Below are 20,921 nucleotides of genomic sequence, written 5' to 3' on the forward strand. Positions count from 1 at the left end.
TCAATCCTAAAATGTACAGGGAGTCTGTGAAGGGAAGCACGTACTGAAGAGATGTGCTAATGCTAACATGTTTGTGTTAGCATATCACATCTAAGTTTTTTACATGATGTTTAAGGCCGCTCTGGTCCAAATATCTATCAGAACTAATGGTTTTCTGTATGACGTTATCAGTCTCTCACATGGTTGTGGAGGCAGTAAGTCTCACTTTTCTTTCCAGCGTTGCTTCAGCTCATTGAGGTTTGCAGCATTGCTTTATGCACAGCTCTCTTAAGGTCCCACCCCAGGCTGAGGTCTGGACTCTGACTGGACCGTTGCAACACCTTGATTCTTTTCTTTTTCACACATTCTTCTGTAGATCTGCTGCTGTGTTTGGGATCTTTGTCCTGTTGATGAGCCAGTTTCAGCCCAGCTTTAGCTGTGGGACAGATGGCCTCACATTTGACTCTAGAATACTTTGGTATCCAGAGGAGTTCATGGTGGACTCAATGACTGCAAGGTGCCCAGGTCCTGTGGCTGCAGAACCAGCCCAGATCATCAGCCCTCCACCACCGTGCTTGACAGCTGGTATGAGGTGTTTGTGCTGATATGCTGTGTTTGGTTTCCTCCAAACGTGCTGCTGTGCATTACGACCAAACATCTCCACTTTGCTCTGGTCTGTCCAAAGGACATTGTTCCAGAAGTCTTGAGCTTTGTTCAGATCCAGCTTTGCAAACCTAAGCTGTGCTGCCATGTTCTTTTTAGAGAGAAGAGGCTTTCTCCTGCAGCCCTTCCAAACAAGCCATCCTTGTTCAGTCTTTTTCTAACTGTGCTGTCATGAACTTTAACCTTTAACATGCTAACTGAGGCCTGTAGAGTCTGAGATGTATGATTTTTACAGTTTCTCTGACCTTGGGATGAACTTTCTGGGACATCTTGACTGTCCTGAATGTTTTCCACTTGTGAATAATCTTTCTCTCTGTAGAACGATGGACTCCACATAGTTTGGAAATGGCCTTATAACCCTTCTTAGATTGATGGGCAGCAACAGCTGCTTCTCTAAGATCATTGTTGATGTCTTTCCTCCTCTGCATTGTGTGAACACACACCTGGATGCTCCGGACCAGCAAACTTACTGATGATCAATTAATCATTTGCATTTTGATTAATGATTCTCAGTGAAACCAGACAACACAGAAACTACAGCAGCTTAGCCATGGAAAAAATCTGGTTTAAACTAATAACTGATAGATGATTCAGCAGTAAAATATCTCAGCAGGGTTTGAGTTTTTCACACTCTCGAGGTTGTGTTTCAATAACTGCAATAATCTATTCCTCTGCGTTCAGGGACTCAAATTTGTGCTTGTTCTGTGCACAACTTACAGTATAAATAGGAGGCTGTGGCTGCTTGAGACTAAAAATAAACTTTGTGAGCAATTTGTCACAGTGCATGGCTTTCTACAAAGTGGAGGGTGGGGAGGAAATGAGCAGAGAAAAGGGGATTTTTTTCTGGGCTGGCTTCAAATGCTCTGTTGCCAGCTTTCTCCATAAAGAAATAAGGCAGGCTGTGTGTCTATTAATAGCTCCCAGAGAGACGGTGTGTCTCTTTAAGGCTGACTAACGGCTCCTTTCATACGACACTAGCAGAAAAAGCCGAGTGTTGCCACCGCTTTCATCAGCAGCCTGCAGATGACGTGCATGAGACACCCCTGACGGTTTTTACAGACGCACATGGACACTCAGAAGCAGCTAGAAGCAGAAACACTGTAGACGATATTAGTCAGTGGAATGTGAGTAAGAAAAATGTGCCTTTCTCTGGGCTTCTCACATTTGAAAAATGCTACAAAAACCCACAGAAAGGGAGGATTACAGTGCAGAAGTTGCGTAATTCTGGGGTCATATCATTGCTCTGTTTCTGAGAGTAACATAAAGGGGCCAAATCTGTGAAATCAACACAATCTATTGCTGTAAAATGGAGGCTTTTGTGGGTACTTTGCTGCCTCTGTAGTAAAAAAAAACATGTATTATCAGTGGGAAAATTAATTCAATTACTGGCCTGATAAGAGATGTCTGTATTAGTGAGGGGAAAAGAGAGTAATGAGAGACAATAAACAATATTTCACTGTTTGAAACAACATTTGAGGCCCTTTAAGCACAGAGGCTGCCCCATGAAGTCTCTTGTTCTTTCTTAGTTACAATTATATAGTTTTCACTCTTCACTGGTAATGTTTTTTATATAATTCAACCTGTACTGTTCTGTGAGAACCACAACAAGGGGAACAACCACCTAATTTTAAACGTAAACAAGAAAAAGGAGAAGATTGTGGATCTTCGGAGGTCCAGGAATAAGCCAAACACTGTTTCTATCCTGGGAGAAGAGCTGGCGGTGGTGGAGTTTACTGGAACAATGGCCTAGACTGGAAATGCAACACTGAGGCTGTCTACAAGAAAGGACCAAACAGCCTGTACTTCTTCAGCGTCTGTACAAAGATATCAAATCTTCAGCAGCATCAGACACTCAAAGAAACTGAACAAACTGATAAAGAAGGCAGGCTCTGTGCTGGGGACTGATTGTAAAAAGAAGACTGATGCTCGAGATGCTTAACATTATGGACAACACTGCTGACCTTCTGCACAACATCGTGAAAAAACACCAAAGTGTGTTCAGTCAGAGGCTTCTTCAGCCATCAAACTAATGAGTAATAACTGTTATTCATTTAACTTTGAAGGTGACGCAGATCCACAATCAGTTTCTCTATTATAACAGTGTCTCTTTATTATTTGGGTTCTGTGACCCTGAGAAGTTTTATTTCCATACGCAGCTCACAGCTACTCTTCAGAGGTGTGGGAAGCGGTGCTACGTCAACCCTCTTGAAAGGGAAATGGAGACACTTTGTCCACCGCTTCCCTTCTTTTAACACAAATCATCTTTTTTAAAAAGCATGCGGTGTTGCTCACAGACAAGGTTAAAGTCAGGATAATTAAACACACTGCCACAGTTTTATGGGTAATGATGGTTTATAAAGCAGCACCAGCCTATAGAAAACTGATTTTATTGATCTCTTTTGAAAAAATATAAATTTAAATGAAAACATCAACGTTACCACTCAGCCCTTCTGTTAAAAGATGATGCATTACATCCACAAACAGGGGGAACAACATCCACCTACTCTACCAGCTCGATAATCCCACCTGTTCATCCATCTATCTTAGTCACAGTCAGGTTAATACTTTCCCTTCTTTGAATTTGTTGTGATAACCTGAGTCTGTTACCCCTGAATATGGTATGTACTCCACAGTTTCCCTGGTTCCGTTGCCATTGTCTTTGTCCACCGCTGTGTTTTCATTGCTTTCCAGCATTTTCGTTGTGTAAGTCTCCATTGTTTTTGGCTGTGCTTTGTTCTTTGGTTTTTGGATTTTTGCCCGATCACTGCTTGGATTATTTTGCTTGTTATTGCAGTCGTTGTGGACTTCCAGTAACGACTTCGCCTTTATTTTACGTTACATTGGATCTTGCTGTTGAGTCCTTTCCCTGTTTTGGCTCACGCCCCGTGACACACTATATCTGGCACAAACCCAACACCTCTCATCACCCAAAGGAGAATATCCTCATGTGAAGAACAGTGGTGTAAGTGTCATTCTGTGGGGATGTTTTTCATCACCAGGAACTGGGAAACTGGTCAGGATTGAGTGAACGATGGATTGTGATAAATACAGTGAAATTCTTGAGGAAAACCAGTTTCAGTCTTCCATAGTTTTGAGACTTGGATGGAGGTTCACCTTCCAGTAGGACGATGACCCTCAGCTTACTGCTAAAACAACACTCGAGAGGTTTAAATATGTCTGAAGACCTCAGTCCAACTGAGAATCTGTAGCATGACTTAAAGATTTCTGTACACAAGCAGAACTCAGCCAACTTGAAGAAGCTGGAGCAGTTTTACTTTTTACGGGCAAAAAACATCCCAGATGTACCAAGCTTATGGAGACATACTCTAAAAGATTTTCAGCTGTAACTCCTGTAAAAGGAGGCTCTACAAAGTACTGACTTTGGAGGGGTGAATACATATACATGTACCACTTTTCACAGATTTTTACATCATAAAATCCCCAAGAAATCAATTTACATTACACATTATAAAGTAAAAAAAATTAAAAAACGCCAATGGGAGTGAATGCTTTTACAAGCCATTGTAAATCTTGCTTTATTCAACTGGTTTTGAACTAACTAGAACAAAAGATCACGTGTCACCCATAACTGTACAGGATTTCCTGTCTTTATTCAAAACTAACCATCTGCAGCATCATATGCATCAGTTAGGTTTGGAGAGTGTCATTCATCAGCTCATGTATCTTCTCTAAAAACAGTTCTAATGCATCGATTTGACCTGGTTTGCTTTGGATTTGGCAGAGCTATCGTCTCTCTAACTGCCTGAGAAAGTTGTCCTGGTCCACTTGCCAGATTCAGCACAGTCACAAGTAAAGGGCTGCTCCTTCAGGTCCGTACAGGAAGCCACCTCCTTCTTCCTGTTTAGTCTAGATTCTGATTGGACCCTGAGCTCGAGAACATTAGCGCAACAAAGCAGTCAACACCATGTTTATCTGTTTCTACAAAAGGAGCCGAAAGAGACCTGAAAATAATATAGTCAAAACAAAAGAGGAACCACTGCTGGAGCCTTCCTCCTTCAACCTCCATAAAGTCCATTTAAGGCATTATTTTTCTCTCAGAAAAGACGACCTCCACAATCAGCAGCTCCACTAAAGTAGTGTGATTAAAATGCACAGAATACTGTAATAAGAGCTGAAATTAACTTTAACATGAATAACTCATGCTGGGAATACACACACCAGACACACAAGACAGACCAGAAAAGTCTAATTTTACCTATATTCTTTGATGTTACATCAGTGTTTGATTTGTCTTTGATATAAAGTTTCAAGGAACTCATCTTGGTGTGGCCCAAAACTTGAAAATGAGTCTAAAATATAAGGAATTCCCCCAGACAGACCCTTCCTCCTGTCTGGCATGCTGGTGTTATGCACCCTGTTCAACCTAAGAAAGGAGGGAAAAAGAAGGAAATTAGCTCATCAGCAGGCTTACGCAACCCTCGTGTAAAGATAACTAGATGAGTGGAAAGCAGACACGGTGTCATTCCTGCTGCTCTACACGGGCCATTAACATGCCTTATTAGGGCATCTTCAGCTGGTTGTGTGTTGGAGCAGTCGGCTGGCAGATGTTGCCTTTTGTTTTCTGTTTTTCTTCTTCATCCAGACCGCCTCTCATAACTTCCCTCAGACAGTCTGAGTCATGTGATTCCCGTCGGGTCGGGTCACTTGGCCACTTGCTCACCACGGGACTCTGGCCGAGAGGGAAATCAAACAAAAGCTCTGCAGGTACACTTTTGGGAACAAATAAATAGACAACTGGCTTTCCTGTAAGTGAAAGAAAGACATTTATCACTCTGGTGCGGTTCCCTGTCAGTGTCCAGTTAAATGCTTGCTGTATAAGATGCAAACACGGGTTTGTAAACTAAAGCTATCAGCTTGGGAAAAATTACAGCACTCACAGCTTAAAAATAGTGTAATTTATAAGCCTCATATTTCTACTCCACTGATAATGCCTCTGTAAAACTTCAAGCTTCCCTGTCCAGGTTTGTGCCCTGCAAAAAGGGCATTTCCTGTCACTCACGTAGCCTTAAAGGCAGGTCAAAGCTGAGGTCAGCGCAACCCGTATATACACAACAACAACTGACGTGTGAATCTGTTGCAATTGTAAACATTTATGATTTGATTCAAAGCGTGAAGCTAGTTTTCATCAGGGCAATCTCTGTGTCATTTGCCCCAGTTTTTTTGTTGACACGAGTCCCATCAACTGAAACAACACCAAGAGTTGATTGCTGTGCCAGCAGTTATAACGAGTTTGTCCCTTTTTTTTCACATGTGACTTGAATCTGATTTTTTTATGACAGTGTGAACAGAACAAGCACATAAATCGGATACAGATCGGATCTTGATACAGGAGTCATCTGCATCAGGGAACAATTTCTTTAATTTAAGCTTGGTGTAGTGGACCCTGAAAGCCCATTTCAATTGAATTAGTTTCATACACGGACAAATACATGTGTTAATTCTACGCAGGACTTCCCTCGACCAGATTTAATCTAGTATGAGACCAAGCTCCTTTTACCAGGTGTCCTTAAACCCTGAGAGAGAGATTGACTGAGATGAAAAGAGAAGCTCATATATTGAAAGGATACAATTTTGTGTGATCGAGGAGACCATTATGTTTTCTAAACATGATGGACAGGGCACAGACGTCAGCCAGTTAGCCAAGGGGAGACGTTAGCCAGTTAGCCAGTGGAGGATGTTAGCCAGTTAGCCAGGGGGAGACGTTAGCCAGTTAGCCAGTGGAGGATGTTAGCCAGTTAGCCAGGGGGAGACGTTAGCCAGTTAGCCAGTGGAGGATGTTAGCCAGTTAGCCAGGGGGAGACGTTAGCCAGTTAGCCAGATAGCCAGAGGGAGACATTAGCTAGTAGAAGACATTAGTCTCTTTATTTTGTTCTCCTTGTAGCCAATTTGTTAAGATGTCTATTACATAGAAGTTTTAGCATGTAAATAGACACCAGCATCTCCATTTCTGATACGGATTTCCTGTATCTAGTGACGTTTTTTCATGCTCATCATGACGCCTTTGTCGTTTTCTGCACATCTACGTCAGTTTAGTCGGGTGAACGGTTCACACTGAGTAATGTGAACAGGCCAACAGAAAATCGGATCTGAGCAGTAAATTGGAACTGAGCATTAAGGCCTGCAGTCTGAACATAGTCTTAGACTCTATCTCAAAGATGGATTTAGTCATCTGTGGCCTGCACGATGAGGCCGGTTGAACATATCCAGGCTATCTACTGGTTATCTGGCTTAACTAACTTAAAAAAAATCAAGATAATGCTGAGTGGTGTCACGGTGCTGGTCATCCACTGTAAGTCAGTCCAAGCTTTCTGACTCTGAAGATGTGCGCATTCATTGAAAACAGACATCAGATGTTGATCATAAACAAATCAAAAAGAAACTTTAACTTTAATTTAACATAAGAATTTTAAGAATTTAACACAAAACTCTTCTTTTCCAAAACTTCAAAAGGCAACAGGAACAATCTTTAGAGAAATCAGTCTTTGCTTAAACCTTCTGGTGACAATTAAGGCTCCTGGGAAATAAAAACATGTCACACCAGCATGTTAGATGACCTAAAGAAAACAGCTTTAACCGATGACCTTTCTTTTAGGACTCCAGTGCAGTTTACCCAGCAGCATATTAGGTTGTTTTAATGACACTAACAAGCTGGAGCACAGAATGCAATAATTTCTCTTTATATTTGTTTGACCCATTGTCTGGTAAACATCTGGTGAGATTTGGTGAATCTACTGGAGGGACAGAAAGTGTCATTTGGAAATTTTCTGTCTTCTGATGGACTCTCACCTCCAAATTTTATCTAACAATGTCGACATTTTTGATCTTATCCATTCAGTTTGTGACTAAAAATAACCATGACACGTAAAATAATAAAATTAGCTTGAAAATGTGCATAAACTTACCAAACGGAACATTAGAAAATGTTAAATTAATGACTCTCCAATGTGTGTCTGAGAAATTCTAAAGATGAAAGACTTTGACACAAGAATGCGACCTCTTTGATCAGCTATTGTGTCCTGCGGTATTTTCCAAGCAAATACCCGTCTATGTTCACAGCAAACAAGCAAAGGACTGTGCATCAGCTCCGCTAAGATCCTGCCTTTCCACAAAAATATGCAGCTTGAGATATGCACGTAGCGTATCTACACTCCAAATATACAGGATCACACAAGCTACTGTAGCAGCATCCTGGGGAAATCGCCTCTCCTTTTAACTCTTGTGCTAGCCTAAAAGTGAGATATACATGTGTGTGACATTAAGTAGAGCGTTACGTAAGTGAACGATTCCAGTTAAACATGTTATACTCCTCGGATTGTTTTATCACAATTTGTTATGTGCTTTTAACTTGCCAGGTTATTGAATGGTGAAATACTTTCTCCCCCAAGTCATTTCCTTCGACCTGATTCCTTTGAATTGGCTTAAATAACAGGAAAACTTGACTGTGATCCCAGCAGATACAATAAAACCCCACCAAGACTCTCTGCTTCTTAGAAACCAGAGACCTGTTGGACTCGTTCAGAGAGGTGTCACCAGAGAATGGATGAATGAAGACGACCCTTTGATTAAATCAAGTCCATTTTCACTGGAGGAGCAGCTATTGTCATTTAATTGGGACAAACTCATGGAAGCATGCATTTCCCGCTATCTTAATGTTTGACAAGGAAACCGATGTCTTCCCTGTTTCGTACGCTCACAGTCATCCTGACAAAGCTAAAAACACAAAGCAGCTCCAGAATGACAAAGTTATGCAACCTCTGCTGCTATCACAGGACCTGACTCTGGGTTAGACCTGATCTGGGTGACAAACTTGTCACACGGGACTCTTTTCATACCATAAATAGTCAAAAAACTCCTCCCATCATGTTCTCTGTTATAGTAAATATGACAATGCAGAACTACAGTAGTTACAATTCCTGTTTTCATATCTCCACGCCTCATCCAACTTCCCACAAGTGCAAAGGTGTGTGTGTCGTTCAAGTAAATAGAAAGGCAAAATGGCTCAAACATAGTTTGGTGAAAAGAAAAAAAAAGATGCTGCAGATACAATCAGGCATCATCGTTGTGCTTGGCTCCAATGTGACTCATCTGGAAACCATAAAGAATAAATCCAGGTCGAAATGGGAGGTTGAGTTACAAACTACAAGAGTTTCTCACCAGAATTTAACAGAGATGCTGGAATAAAACAGTCATAAATTAGATAAATGACTAAATTAATGAGCAATAAGAGTACAAAACACCCCATGAAATATGACAATAAATCTGTGGGACTGTGACTAATGACACTAAATACTCAATGTGGCTAATATTTAGCATTTATAATGTATGTTACTACTGTCACCATAATCTTTTATTATTATTTATTTTGACATTTACTAATTGACTAATTATGAAACAACCATCTTCTGGGCACTGGTTGGTTAAAGGCCTCCTTCCTAAAAAACACCCTGAAATAACTCACTTTTTCTTTTCTTTTTGTGGCTGCTTTGTGTATCTTTTCAGTAGTTTTGTGACAAATCTACATCTCTTTGGTCATTTTTTGTCATCCTCGTGTCACTGAGTGATGCTTTGGGGTCACTTTTATAGCTCTTTGTGGTAACTGTGTGTGTGGTGAAGTAATTTTGCATCTGTGGTGGTCATTTTTAGTGTCTGCGGCGTTGTTTTATATGTTGTTTAGGTCATAATGGGTCTAGTTAATGGTAATTTTGCATCATTTTGTGGTCATTTTTTTGGCTGAAGTTATCTCTCGTTTGTATATTTTGTCAAATTGCATCTCTTTGTAGCAACATCAGACCTTTTGTTTTGGTAAATTTGTATCTTGAAAGGAATTTTTCCTCTCTCTGTGTTTATTTTGCATGTCTTTGCCCACATTTTCGATTTCTTTGTGATTGTTTGATGGACTTTTTATCTAAAAATTGAACAGATCACCGTTGTAATTCTAATTCACCCTTGCAAAGCATTAAAGTAAATTTCATTGCAGTTCATTCAGCAGTTCTAAAGGAACTTTTTACCAAAAACCCGTGATGCCAAATCATTACACTTAGACCAGTGTGGTGTTCTACAGCTTCATATGAAGGTAAAAGTTCACAACATTGTTTTTACAGTGCTAGTTGCAATAATAGCTTTGGGAACAAACTTGAAAGTGTCCTTTGCTTAAATAAGACTCAGAGATAGCAAAGTGGAATGTAGCCCTCATTGCTTACAAGCCTAAACACGGCAGATACTCATCAGTAAATGCCAACATTTGATTTAGAGCACACAGAAAAAGAGAACTGGCCGTAAAAACGTACACAATGAATGGATGCAGCGTTGTTTTACTTCCTAAATTTTATGTTTGCCTTGATTCTTACAATAGAAATGCTACATCCCTGTTCTTAAGATACTATATAACAACTGGAGCAGAGGTCACAGCCCTGCAAATATGAGGACAAGTCTTCTATCAGTTGGTTCTATATGACTCTGGAAAGCTGTCCCATTTTAAAGCCCCTGATTTTAGAGCTTTTGGGTCACCAATAAATGTTTGGATTTCCTTTCTCTGCTACTTGCCTGTCTTGTCCCGTCTCTTGCAGAGCTGTGTCTGACCTGTGTGTCACCATTCAATGAGCTCTTTTCCTACTAAAACGTTACAACGTACTTCTCAGAAGGCCAGTTATCCGTCACCCTGGAAAACTGTAGTCAGAGATTTGCTTTGTTTTTTCCACAATGGCTTGTAATTACCTCCTGAGAGGGCTGCTAATTTGTCAGTTTCAATCACAAGCAGTGCTCAGGACATTTGAATTAATAGCTGCCAGTTAGTATCTGAACAACTGGGTGTGTCTGTGGCAGCCAGACCCACTGATAATAATGTTATTCCTGTACTCCCAGGGAGCCCTGGTCCTCAGATTTAAAAAGCACAAAATGAGAACATGCCAAAGTTTCCCACTTCTATATATAACACAGTGAAAACCTGAAAAAAACATGTTCCCCAGATCTGTAGCTGTTTTAAATTAAATAAGCTGCTGCGGGAACTTGTTGAAGCATTAATTTAGAGTCAAATGAAGTGATAATTATTATTTGTGTTGTGTCTGTGTAGCTATTTTGAAACATTTACAGTACAATAAACAGATAACGTTTTTTTATAAAGGAACATTTGGAACATGTGGTGCTTCTCAGAGTAAATCAAGGATAATTGACAGCTATGTTTCTTGGATGCTGGATCATCAATTCTCAGTGCAGGACTAATTCGATCGATCATTGTTGGTGCACTATTAGTCTTTTTGCATATTCATTTTTACTGTATTGGTTGTCAGAATGAAACGGTTGACAGTGGTTAATGTGTTCCATAAAATGAGAGCATAGTATAAATTGTCAGTGTAGATAGCTGTCAGGTCAGCAGCTAATGCCCTGCAGTTATTGAAAAGCCCAGTCTGTTTTTCAACTGTTGTGCGACTGATGTAATTGAAGGAGGAACAGCTGTTGTGACCTGCACCCACTTGTGTTATCTGAATGTTAAAAATGAGTAATTTCTCCTCAGCTTTGGAGGGCCCCATCCTATAAAAGTAACCCCCTCGTCTTCGAGAAAAAGATACTGACATGTTCCCAACAATGAGGCTAACGCTAACTGTGTGAAACTGTAACATAAAAAAACCTGAAACATTATATTTTAACAATTGTAGATTCAGATTTTATATTGATGGCTAACCTAACTGCTGTTTCCTCAGGTATATAATAACTAGACTAGCTGCTCTGTAACGGCATTGCACAACTTTAGGCTAATGCTAATGTTTGCTAACATGCTAACAAAGATGATGCTAGCAAGCTCACATTTGAAAAAATGCTCCGAAAAGCATCAGGAAACCAAGAACAAAGAAACCCTGATGTTACATTGGAGTGGTTGCACAAGACCTTTCTGAATTGGAATATAATGAATTGGGTTTAAATGGATTAGAATGAATTTGACTGAATTGCATTAAGATTCCCAGCAAACATCCTCCTTCGGGACCCTAGAGAGGTGCAGATTGGGCAGAAGTAGGATAGCCCATAGTGTGGGCTGAAAGTGGGCAGCCCAAACCAAGCAGTGGGAAGCCCAAACCAAGCAGTGGGAAGCCCAAACCCAGTGGGTATGGGATGCGGTCTCCCACTGGGGCCCTCAAATGCCTTGTATTTTGCTCTGGTGGCAAGGCCCACAGAACTGGAATGGCCACAAGGGCCCCCACATCGGTCCCTGTCAAGGCCCACATATGACCCACGTTTAGTGTTTGGATTAAATCGTACTGAGTTTTTTTATTCACTTTCTCTTTAAAATAACCTGAGATTATGTTTGTTTTAAATTATTACACAACCTGATCACCATCTTAGTTTGCTAACGTTAGCCAAGTAGTGCTCAACACTTCACCTAAGGTTGATGGAAATTGAATGATAGATTACATTTAATACACTTCTTATAGGAGTATTGACATATAGACAATATTCCATTGCAGTCAATAGTTCTTAAGACTCTTCATTAAGAGCAAACATACAAAATCCAAGGTGTCCTAAGAGGACATGTTGGAGCAGAATAATGCTAAATGACCAAATACTGCTGGGTTTCAAGGTAGCCCACATTACAGAAGGCTTCTTATACACATGAATGTGTGAACAGTGCTTTGACAGTGCAAATGAAGCCATCGTGCTATGTTTTTACTCAGTGAACGGGTCTTTTGATGGGGACTGCAAATAGACTGTACCTCCACAAGAAATTCAGCAACACGCTCAGTGACAGCAGCTGCAGCCCTGCCTGTAAAACAGCTTGGATGCTGAGTCTGTTGTAGAGGGAGGGTCCTGTCTGAGATGGTCCATTATGTCATCGGTGCCCCAAGAATAGTTCCACTGTGCCATGCTAAGCACTGAGGCAAGTGTGACGTCCAGAACTTAACTGTGGTTGGGCCAAACCCAGAAGAAACAGGGGCCCTACTGTTTCTCCACATCAGGCACACCCCACCGGTGCACACACACACATGGAACCAATTTAAGTTTTCCTCTGCCACTGTTCAAAATGCCCCCAGGATAAACACTTGAAGCAGATCTGAGCCAGCAAGGCCAACAATCGCCATTAGAGACAGGCTGTGACGCAACCCAAAGCTAATGAGAGGTAGTGGGTTTCAGATGTTCCCCCAGTATGGTGTTGTACATATGTTTAAACAAAGAAATGTGAAGCTTGCAGCTGGCAGGAGATGGTGCCATGGATTTGTGAAAATATCACAATCACTGGGTATCATAAAACAGGTCATGTTTTCACATATGCACATACAAACATGTTTTTCATGACAGAAAAGCTGTTTATATGTATAAAATGTCAATACCATGTATGTTGGATATTGCAAATTGAGTGGTTGTTAGACATTTGAACTTTGGTGTGACAAAAACAATCTGTTTTTAAACAGCTTGGAGAAACAATAACACGCACCCTGAGCCATAAATTCTCCTTAAACCACGATTGCCAGTAAGCGAAAGAAACACAGGTCAATTATTGTCCACCTTCCCATCTACTATAATCCGTCTTCTCTGGTAAATAATCAATTCTCCTTTGCTCTCATCCAGCCTCCCCCTGGATGCTCGTCCATGTGTTTCGAGGCCGCGCCTGCGCTGTTTAAAACGGTCGTCCCACGAGCTCCGTGATTCACTCACTTTATAGCTGCACGTTGAACGCTGCGAGGAAGCAGGAGGGTGATTCAGTGAGTCGGTGTGCTCATTAGCTGTCGCCCGTCACGCTGTCGTCTTGCTTGCGTCTGAGGGGCTCGGTGCTCATATATAGGAGAAGAGTTCATATAGTTATCCTATATTTCTTGACAGCGAAGCGGGAACTAGCAGGTTGGCAGATGTCCACACCTGTCCCCCGGCCTCTTTTAAAATACCACGGGACTCAACGGTTTACCTGAGGCTCACGAGGACATCGTTTGCATGAAACTGTGGCCAGGTAAGAATTGTGTCGGGATGGGGGGGATAAAAAGTACTGAGAGTAATTTGAATTTATGAAAAAAAACATTAACGTAACTGTTGTTTCACTGGTTTTAACATCCAGTTTACTGGAAGATTTAAACGGTCTCTAACCGTCAAGTGTTGCTTGGAACGCTGCTTTTCGGGTCTCCGAACCGCGATGTAAAATATGTCATTTTTTAAAGTTATCTCGCTATTTCTGAGATTACACGTTGCATTACGGACTTTTGAGTCCTTTCACAGTTTTATTAGCCTTTGGAAAATAATCCGGCTTGGAAAAAATGGCAAATACACAGACTTAGAACTTTTTTTCTTAAAAGAAAAAAATCCAGGCGCAACCTTATCTAAATGTTATGCGGGAAAAAGAATGTCCTTAGCGGCTTTATGTCTTGTGCATTCTTACATTTGCCTAATTTAAAAAAAAATGTGTTGTACAACAGTTTATCAACATGTCTAGCTGTTCCATAAAAGCAGAAATATCCTCCGTGCAGCTGCAGGATGAATCTTTTGCACGTCAAAGCTCTTTGCACACGTCAGACAACAGGTTTATTCAAATTATATTACATCTTTACTGTACGGCATCTTATCGTATCTGTTTGTATATTTGAATTAAATTTGTTTTATTTCTGATTTTTATCCATGTGCACAGTGACAGGGGAATCCTGTGCCAAGTTTACCTTGTTTTGATGCAAAACTGGTGGTGCAACTACTTTTCCATGTTTGACACCCACTCCTGCAGCAGTACATGTGCATGTTTTGGGTCGGCATAGACCGTGGGTCAACTTGCATCTCTCTCTTTGTGACAGGACACACCCTCAAAAGCATGCCATTGTTTGAAGGAGAAATATTGAGGGGAGGGGGGTGCAAAGCTGTTTCCTGCACAGGAGTTTCGCTAACAATGGCCACCACCTAAGAACAGTCGGTGGTTCTCTCTTCGACTCACTTCTGAGGAGGGAGCGAGGATGTTGAAAGAATGGCTAAGAAATGAGAGAGGGGAAAAAATATAAGGACTGAGACAATGGGGGACAGGCAGCTCTGGGGGTTTGAAGGCTGGGAGACAATGTGAGGCCAGATTTGGTTGCATAATATTGGAGTTGACGGAGTCTGCGAACTTTCTAGTTGAATCTCAAGCGACTTTCCGTTTATTTTGGCATATTTCCAGTCCCATCAGTGAGTTTGCATGTTTGTAACTCAGACCAGCTCCTCTGTAAATATTTCATGAGTCCTGTCTGAGGCAAATGAATATTTCACTCTCAGTGCGTCACTTTTGCAACCGATCCTGTTGGGTGACCTTCTGAGTACAAGTTGTGCTGACTTGGATTTTTTTTTATATTCCTCAAGGAATTTACTGCACGGCACTGTACAAACTGCATCGTACTCTGCTGGACGTTATATCGCTGCGTTCTGTGAGCTGATGGCTTTGCCTGTTCCTCCTTTTCAGATAAAAGCGGTGGATGCAGCGACGCTCCATTTACAGACGAGAGCTGGAAGATCGGGAGAGTCTCCGAACAGGACCAGCACAACACGGCTAACGTTTCCTCCAAACCCAGCCTGAAGAGCACCATGTCCCTCAACAGTTTCCACCTCATGCAGACCCTTAAGAACTCTCCGGCTGCCTTTCGCCGCCGTTTCCGCCGCGACCGGACAGAGTCTCTCTCCCACGGCGACCCTCTGTTTAAAGTCCACTACTTGGGCACGGAGAAAATCTTCTCTCTGGATCGAGAGCAGGCCCAGGACGCTATCACGCGCCTGCTAGAAGGGATTGCTAACGGCAAAAAGCTCAACAAGGATCACGCTCTGGTGGTGCGCCCGAGATACGTCGAGGTCAAGGAGCTGAGTACGGGGCGGCAGCTCACGAAGACGTACCTTCAGGACATTGCGTACTGCGCCGCAGACGCCAACCGGCCCAACGTCTTCTTGTACATCTGCAAACATCACGGGCAGCAGCTGCAGTGTCGGGTGTTCTGGTGCAGCCGGGCGGAGCGGGCGCGGGACATGACGGCTTGCCTGGCGCGCTCCTTCCAGCGTGCGCTGAGCGACTGGCAGCAGGACGGCTCGGCCACGCTGCCGCCCGGCGAGGTGAAGGCGAAACTTGTAGACGACTCGTCAAACTCTCCCACCAAAACAAAGAGCTCCACGCTGCCGGCCAGCTTGGGAAAAGGTAAAAACGCCTTCTTGTCTGTCTGTAAAGTCGGCCTCGGGCTAGTCGGTGTGGATAAGTTTTCGATAAACGAACACGAATATTCACATCACTGTCCGCGTCTTTTCTCCTCAGTACGCTGGAAGAGACGGGGCTCTGCGTCTCGAAGCCCCCTCAGAGCCATCAGCCGAAGAGGATCCGCCTCTGACAGCTGGAACTAAACATTAACCTGACGACAGCCTTAAGGATGAGAGCACTGCAAGACGGGAGGGCGGGACGGACTTAAGGACTAAAGGGGTCAAACTGCCAAGGCCATATTTCTACATGTGGCGAGTGTTTGGACTTTGAATGTTTCTGACTCAGCAAAGTCGTCCGTTTACTTTTGCAAGAAGGTCGCACGAGGCGGCGTTATCGGCTTCTTCTGCTCAGCTGAGAGCGAGGAGCTGCGGCTGGCTGTTTGAGGACTGGATCGGGTCACTTTGGTTGGCTTGTTTAAGAGTTCTGCTTCGTACTGAAGCTGAACCAACAGTGGCGGCCAAAGGATCCACCAGAAAAACTGGAAAAAGACCGAGTCTGGATTGTTTTTTTTGGTTTTTATTTAACTGACATTTGTTACTGGGCGGGATTTTAACCACCTGGTTAGACGTCGGACACGTTTAAACTGCAGGCTCATCAAAGGATGAAATTCCCTGTCTGAAATATTTATAAACGTAGTTTTTAGAGTATTTTTGAGCACTTTCTAAGCACTCATCTTTTAATTCCACTCAAGAAATCATCAGCTTTCATCAGTTTATCCCGAGGACACTCGTTTCCAGGTGCGGCACCAAGCTGCAAACAGGAAGGAGGAAAACAAAATGTCCCCGGTGTTGAATTATTTGCATTTATGTGGAAAAACTCCAGTGGACGTGACCTGTGTCCGAACACGGAGTTCCCCACGCACCTGCACATCGAATCAGGGAAATCTGAGGTCAGGAATCTTCTTAAAACTCCTAAATTCGTCTTCATGCTTCGCATATTGAGCAGCTTCGTGGTGAAACGCTGCAGCGAGCTTTTAACTCTTTAAAAGCCATAAAAGGTGCCTTTTTTCTTGCTTTTTTTTTAAAGGTAATCGTTATTTGTGCCGTTTTGTGGCCTCATGGCGATGATTTCTGTGTCGGATTTACAAATGAGAGACTTGAGGGTTAGTGGTTCACCTCCAGGCCGCCGTTAACTTCTCATTTAGGATTTTCTGACCAAAACTAAGCTAAAACTTCCCTTTTTTTTTTTTTTTAAACCCGAAAGGTGTTTTTGACTGAAGTGCCAGATTTTGTATTCGTGTATCTTACAAATGGCGCAGCCCTCATCTCAGAAAAGGGGGTTAATCTGCCTGCTTTAAGATGTATCATGTCCTGTTTTTATCATTGTGCATATTTAACTAAATATGTATTTTATGAGCTATTAAAACTTTTTATATAACATCTGTTTGTGTTTGCATTGGTTTTTATACAGATTTTGGACCTTTTTAAGCAACACAAATATCAAACCGGCCCAAACTCCTGCAGAGTCGGCTTTGATTAATGACTTTTAGACTCGAACTCTCGGCTTTTAAAAGGTTATATTTGGCCCAATGCAAACAGGATTCTTGTCTTAAAATGTGGGAGAAGGAGGTGGAGGTGGTAGGCCAGGACTTGATCTGTCATGCGACTTATTTCCCAGACTTACATTTTCAGTGTTTTCCACACATGTGAGCACCTCCCAGCTGTGGTGGGGGTGCAGATGGAGCTCCACCTGGCTGCTGCAGCCTTAAAACACACAGGTTGGCACCATATACCCCACATTTACGCTCATTTAAGCCGCGTACGTTGAATAAACGCTGAAATATAAGTTTTACTGCTGTTAAATCATTAAATGACACCAGGAAAGGTGCTTTGGGTGTCGTAGGTCAGCTTAAAGAGTCCTGCGGGTGGAGCTGCTGGCTCTCTCTGAGTCGCTGTAACTCCAGCAGGGATTGGACATGAAGACGCCTCAGAGGCTTCACATCTTCCACCACTGAAACGAGAGAGAAACCCAGAAACATCCAGTTATATGTGCTGCAATCGGTTAAAAAAAGCAGCTAAACGGCACCGGCTGAAGGCCACACCTTTGTCGTAGTGCAGCTCGTCCCGGTTCCCGTACACAACGTACATCTCCAGGAAGTGGAGAAGAGCTCCGGTGACGAGGAAGCGGTCCAGCAGGGGAAGGCTTTTGATGTAACGCGTGTCCAGGGCGAAGGGGTTGGAGGGAGAGGGGACGGTGCACAGGCACACCAGCTCGCTCACAACATCCCACACACGAATACCTGCAAAAAACCCACAAAGACACGTTTATCTTCGTGTTTATCGTCTCTGAGGAGGCGGAGACGTGTTTCCACACCTCGTTTCTGCCAGTCTGAGATGGACTTCAGTTTCATGGGCGTGTCCTTGACCATCGAATCGGTGCCGCCGATGTTGACCAGGCGCTCGTGGTTGGAGCGTATCCAGGCGTAGGGGCGTCCATATTTGACGTAACCAGCCAGTAAAAACAGAGTGCAGTTAACCTCCTGTGTGAGGTTTGGGGGTCACAGAGTGCACGTTAATCTAAAAAAGAGAGATCTGTACGCGTTGAAGTATTTCTAAAAATGCTACTTACTGGTACGGCTATTTCTCTTTCACTGGGAGACGCTGGGAGAAGATGCTCCTCCCCACTGGGCTCCCTGTGAATGGAGTGGTTACCATGGTTATCACAGCTTCAAGCTTCAATAAATGGTCTGCTTTATTCCAGGCTCTCCATCGTGTTAATTAGACCCCTTTTAACACCACAAACTGATTATTTTCATGAGCCACTTCTCATTTGTGCTTAAACATGGCAGCACATTTAGATAGTGTGTACAATAATGCAGAAAAACACCTGAAAACAGTGTTTACAGCAGTCTGAGGCTTCAGTATCTGAAAGTTTGGACACATTTACCATAAAATCTGACAACTTTTTAAATAAGCTTCTCTTTAACTCATTATGTGCACCTCTTACTATGATCATTTTTGGGGTCTTTCATATTCTTACATCATCTTTAAACGTTTTTAATTGTCGTTTTTATCATTTTTTAACCATTATTTACTGTTAATGGCTCCTATCAGAGTTGTATGGAGCGTAGAACGTAAAAAAAAAAGAAAAAGTAGTAAACATTCACCTCAATTCCCTCATATTCAGCACATTTAAGATAAAAACAAACCTAAAATAACACTGTAAACAACATGTATAGAGCTCAAACTAATCTAAATTTAGATTTCAACATGATATTCAATTCAACATTTAGACGAATGCTTCATATTTGAGCTCTATATATGTTTACAAGTACGTTTACAGTGTTATTTTAGGTTAATTTTCATCTTAAATGTGGAGGAAATGGAGATAAATAATCAAAAGGAAGCATATTTGCTTTAAAAAGTGCTAAAAAAAGTGAAGACTGAGTGTTTGAGGATTGATTATCCATACTACTGTGTGTCAGTCACCTGGGGGTCTGGGGCTCCGTCTTGGTGTGTGCGTGAGGCTGGGAGTCTCGTGGGCCTGGAGGCTCCCCGGGCAGGGGGGAGCTGCTCCTGCTGGCCAGACTGGGAGAGCTGCTGCTGGGAGACACATCGCTGCTGTTGCAGCTGCTGCTGGTGGAGTAGGAGGAGGCTCTGGACACCACAAAGCCTGGGGAGCGCCAGCCCTACAAGATGGGAAGAGACGGGTTGTTACTTATTGCGTCATCAGTCCAAAAATCTGAATAATGCGTCTGCAAAAACTGACCAAATCCTCATTGACGACCGTCAGCAGCAGCTCCTCTTTCCCCCTCAGCCACGGCTGGAAGTATTTGAAACCCTGTGGAATAAACAGTCAGTCATCAGTCGGACTGAGGAGCTGTTTGGCGCCTTCTCTGAACAAACTGTGTGTTTTCAAACCTGAAGCGATCCAACTAAGGCCAGGTCATTCAGAAAATGCTGCAGCTTCTTCCTCTGCTCCCTTTCTCGTTTCTGTTCGCAGAGAGGACACACATTAACCCGCAAGACCTGCACGGATGATGCTACCCACCCGCATCCTCTCCGTCTAGTATCTTAGCAACACCTCCTCACAGCATCCAGCATCTCCACCAGAGACTTGTCGCATTAAATGATGCAGAAATGAGGCTACAGCGGATATTAAGAGGACTGAGGATCTTTACATGACACGCAGCAACAAACCCTGAGAACATCACATTGGAAACGACTTACGCTGCTGCTGCTGCTCATCTTTCACCAAATCACAGGAGACGCCCTTTTCCTCCGCCGCTCATATCATGAGCTGCAACACGTCGGTTCGGCTCAGACACGCAAACCGATGGGCGGCTCGGCTCGGGTGTTGTCTCTCGGTCTATTGGCTGGATGGTGACGCCCCCTCGTGGAAAAACCTACAAACTGCAGCCTGGCTTTAAATTCCTAAAGTCGTTACACATTTTACTGCGTTGGGCTGAATAAATGAGCCAAAAGAGCTGCCATCCAAGCTTTAAAATGGACAGTGCGTCTCAAAACTTAGAAATGAGGAGTAAAGTCTTGCAGCAAGATGGAGGGGTTCCCCATTCAGTGAGAGACCGTGAGGCCAAGTTTAATAAACGTCTTTGTACAGCTGGAAAGACTTTGGAGACCCTCATATAGCTTTTAAATGTGGGGATACCTGAGTGAAACCGGTGGAGTCACCACGTGTGCTCAGGAACATTTCTGTGTTGGTTAAAACTTATCCATGCAAAGCAATATAAATAATAATAATAATGACAAGACGAAGGAGAAAAATAGAACGAGTTATTTTTATCCTCGGTTTTATCACTATTACATCGTAATTATTAACAACCAAAATACAAAGGGTCCGTGTTCATTTTGATTGTGATCTACAATCTGAGAGCGATTTATTTTAGAAAACCAACCGGATTTTCTTGCGTTTCACAAGTCCAACTTCCTGTCTGCGTCATCCGCGCCAAAACAAACGCTTAAATCAAATGGAGAAAAAAATTAAAAGAATCCAGAGCAGCATATCTCATATTTTACAGGACCACAGCAACAAATATATATATATATATTGTTTTCAAAGTCTGACCTATAGCATATCAGAGTAACCATTAAAAAAAACAAAAAAAACCCCAAAACAATGTGGTATTTCA

At 42.5% G+C, this 20,921-nt stretch overlaps 2 protein-coding genes across 2 annotated transcripts; one reads left to right on the forward strand and one right to left on the reverse strand.

Annotated features, from left to right (window-relative positions):
* Positions 1-13,293: 13,293 nt before the first annotated feature.
* LOC140282008 (protein FAM43B) lies at positions 13,294-17,212 on the forward strand. The gene is made up of 3 exons (XM_072376541.1): positions 13,294-13,594; positions 15,056-15,775; positions 15,890-17,212. The coding sequence occupies exons 1-3, from the start codon at positions 13,579-13,581 to the stop codon at positions 15,973-15,975; spliced, it is 822 nt and encodes a 273-aa protein (XP_072232642.1). The 5' UTR covers positions 13,294-13,578; the 3' UTR covers positions 15,976-17,212.
* LOC140282371 (uncharacterized) lies at positions 17,052-20,732 on the reverse strand. The gene is made up of 8 exons (XM_072376949.1): positions 20,717-20,732; positions 19,693-19,844; positions 19,541-19,612; positions 19,261-19,460; positions 18,401-18,464; positions 18,146-18,311; positions 17,874-18,071; positions 17,052-17,782 (listed from the first exon to the last, which is right to left on the reverse strand). The coding sequence occupies exons 1-8, from the start codon at positions 20,730-20,732 to the stop codon at positions 17,676-17,678; spliced, it is 975 nt and encodes a 324-aa protein (XP_072233050.1). The 3' UTR covers positions 17,052-17,675.
* Positions 20,733-20,921: the final 189 nt, after the last annotated feature.

The sequence above is a fragment of the Leuresthes tenuis genome, unplaced genomic scaffold (assembly GCF_036924035.1).
Source record: "Leuresthes tenuis unplaced genomic scaffold, fLeuTen1.0.hap1 SCAF_22, whole genome shotgun sequence".
Taxonomy (NCBI): domain Eukaryota; kingdom Metazoa; phylum Chordata; class Actinopteri; order Atheriniformes; family Atherinopsidae; genus Leuresthes; species Leuresthes tenuis.